At 38.4% G+C, this 3,319-nt stretch overlaps 1 protein-coding gene across 1 annotated transcript in view; it reads left to right on the top strand.

Annotated features, from left to right (window-relative positions):
* The first annotated feature begins 951 nt into the window (after positions 1-951).
* The window catches only part of LOC104957554 (phosphatidylinositol 3,4,5-trisphosphate 3-phosphatase and dual-specificity protein phosphatase PTEN-like), a 3,108-nt gene continuing 740 nt past the window's right edge, over positions 952-3,319 (top strand). The window contains exons 1-3 of the mRNA XM_010785199.1: positions 952-1,127; positions 1,350-1,394; positions 1,718-1,761. Of these exons, the coding sequence (XP_010783501.1) occupies positions 1,066-1,127; positions 1,350-1,394; positions 1,718-1,761 (151 nt within the window). The 5' untranslated portion in view covers positions 952-1,065. The remainder of the gene's footprint in view (positions 1,128-1,349; positions 1,395-1,717; positions 1,762-3,319) is intronic.

The raw sequence follows: 3,319 nt of genomic DNA, 5'->3' as shown, positions 1-3,319 counted from the left end.
AGTAGAAGTACTCAGGTCTTGTTCTTGAGTAAAAGTAGAAGTACTCAGATCTTGTTCTTGAGTAAAAGTAGAAGTACTCAGATCTTGTACTTGAGTAAAAGTAGAAGTACTCAGATCTTGTTCTTGAGTAAAAGTAGAAGTACTCAGATCTTGTTCTTGAGTAAAAGTAGAAGTACTCAGATCTTGTTCTTGAGTAAAAGTAGAAGTACTCAGATCTTGTACTTGAGTAAAAGTAGAAGTACTCAGATCTTGTTCTTGAGTAAAAGTAGAAGTACTCAGATCTTGTACTTGAGTAAAAGTAGAAGTACTCAGATCTTGTACTTGAGTAAAAGTAGAAGTACTCAGATCTTGTTCTTGAGTAAAAGTAGAAGTACTCAGATCTTGTTCTTGAGTAAAAGTAGAAGTACTCAGATCTTGTACTTGAGTAAAAGTAGAAGTACTCAGATCTTGTACTTGAGTAAAAGTAGAAGTACTCAGATCTTGTTCTTGAGTAAAAGTAGAAGTACACCATGTACCTCTGAACTGTAGTGGAAGTACACAGTATCAGAAAATGTAATACTCAAGTTAAGTACAAGTACCTCAAAATGTACTTAAGTACAGTGCTTGAAGTGTTTTTATGAGTTTCTGCAGAAGTCAGCAGATGCTAACATGCTAAGCTAACAGTGGTGTTGCATCAGCCCTGTATGATAATAATAAACAAATCATCTTTGATTGATTACCCGTCAATAACGCTCTGTTAATAATTATATAAAAATAATAATAATAATATGATTATGTTGGATTTGATATTAAAACTAAACTGTCACAACAACAACAACAACAAGTTAGGAAATGAAAGATAATAAACATATATATATATTCCTTATCTTGGATTTCTTAACAAAATAAAACGTATCAATGATAAAAAATTGGATTTTAAAAAGTAAATGTTGGACCTTTTAAAGAATCTGTTCTTCATGCTTTATGATGTGTTTAAGCTCTCGCTGTCTCACTGTTGCATTGTGGGAAATTTAGTTGTAATGGCTCCCTGACTCAGCATCAGACATTTACCCGAACATCATCGCCATGGGTTTCCCCGCGGACCGCCTGGAGGGCGTCTACCGGAACAACATCGACGACGTGGTGCGGTGAGTCAGCTGATCAGTATACTGATCAGTATACTGATCCATCGATACAGAAACTAGGTCTGATTGATCGCCTGATTGATCGCCTGATTGATCGCCTGATTGATCGCCTGATTGATCGCCTGATTGATCGCCTGATTGATCGCCTGATTGATCGTTAAATACAGAAACTAGGTCTTAATGATGGTTGAATACAGAAACGTTAACGAGGTGTTTTTCCCTCAGGTTCTTAGACCTGAAGCACAAGAATCACTACAAGATCTACAACCTGTGAGTGCCCTCACCCCTCTGTGTTTAATATGTAGATATTAAGAACAACTATTTATATTATTTTCATATTTTTGTTTTCTACTCAAAAATGTTTTTCTTATATTTTTCTAAATTGTGTTTTCTTGGTTTCCTTTTTGCCTTTTATTGTAAATAAAACCTTTACTTCTGTCCTTAAGTATCGGGTTGGGTCTCATTTCTTATTTATCTGCAGATGAAATGAAAGATGCTAGCTGTTAGCGGTTAGCTTCTGTTCAGGAGTCTCCTTCCTGTAGATTCATGTATCATGCATCAGCTGAACTATATCTCACGTCTTGTTTCCTCAGGTGTGCGGAGCGACACTACGACACGTCAAAGTTCAACTGTCGAGGTGAGACGACGCGTTACTTTCTATGTTAATGGTTTGGAGATATTGAGTTTCTCCTTTTTGAATGTGTCTTTTCTTTGGTATACAATGAGATGATTTGCTGAATCAGAAGCTTCCTCTCTTTGAGCTTCTCTACTTACCATAGCATCAAGAATATATGTGCATTCAAATCAAAGCAGCTCCTCATGAAGCCCAAGCAGTCGTTGTTCTTCCTCTAAATCAGGGGGGTCCAAACTACGGCCCGCGGACCATTTTGAAACGGCCCTCACATAAACTTCTGCTTGTCTTACTTCTTAAATATATATGTTCAGATGTATATTACACAGTATTCATGTGTTCATAAGAGCCCACTGTTCACATTAATTCAGTCCATTCAAGTTGAAAGCGTGTTCGATCAAATCTAAGTTGATAAGAAAAAAGCCCAATCACTTATTTACACAACAAGGTTGAACTAAACTCTTCACATCTCCTCTTGTTATCTGAAATCTGAAGCTCCTGTTTTAAGGAATGAGCTGCTGACAGAAAAAAGTGAACCCTCTGGAGAGCTGATTGTTTCTTAAAGCATTCTCAAGTATCCAGAACCCTTTACCTCCTCTGATTGATTTAGCTAACTTATAACCAGAGGTGGGACCAAGTCATTGTTTTGCGAGTCCGAGTCAAGTCTCAAGTCTTTGCGCTCAAGTTCAAGTCAAGTCCTAAACTTTGACAAAACGAGTCATAAACAAGTCCTTATGTGCTTTTCACCAAATGTAATGACATCGATCAACAGAATAATACTTAATAATCAAACTGCTCTTAGTTAGTCACATTAATAAGTTAATAATCCGTTTCCTCTCTGCTAAGTAAGTAACGTGTTATTTTCTAATTCAAGAGGGATCAGTAAGGCTACCGTGACGGTTTGATTCAGAAGGAGTTTAATGGATAAGATCCCTGATGTAGAGGTGACCATGTGTTTATTACCACTGTGTACCACATGCTATAAGAGACCCACCATCTATCTTTATGCCAGGGATAATGTGCAGCGAGGCGTCTCTATGGGGGAAAGAACACCTGAGTCTAGATCCCTCTGCAGGAGGTACTTTGACTATATTGTGATGATCATACTTTTCTACTTTCACTTGAGTAACATTTTGAATGCAGGACTTTTTATTGTAACTGAGTTTTCCTACACTCTGGAACTTTTACTCAATCTAAACTTCTCCCACCTCTGACAATAAATCCTGAGTGCCAAAACAAAAACCTGCTCTGAAGGTTATTTTCATTTTACCAATCCTGCACTCAGCTTTGCTTTCTCCAGTATCTTTGAAATGCAGCCAGACGCTGCTTCTTTTTCGGTTTTTCTCTAATTTCTTGACTTTGTCCGACGCGCTTGCATTTAAATCCGGCTCCCCGTCGCTCTGTGCAGCTGGCCTGTACCACTACACCTGCTGTGCCCCCCACCCTTCTTTCACATAATGGTATGATCCTAGTGTGTCCTCGCATATGATTGGCCGCATGGTGGCCCAGCTAAATAAAGTCCCGCCCTGCCTGCAAGGATTCTCAGCTAGAGTAGAAGCGGCTG

The sequence above is a fragment of the Notothenia coriiceps genome, unplaced genomic scaffold (genome assembly GCF_000735185.1).
Source record: "Notothenia coriiceps isolate Sejong01 unplaced genomic scaffold, NC01 NC01_scaffold00027346, whole genome shotgun sequence".
Taxonomy (NCBI): Eukaryota; Metazoa; Chordata; class Actinopteri; order Perciformes; family Nototheniidae; genus Notothenia; species Notothenia coriiceps.
Note: the sequence above shows the minus strand (reverse complement) of the source record. Positions and strands in the feature narration are given on the sequence as shown.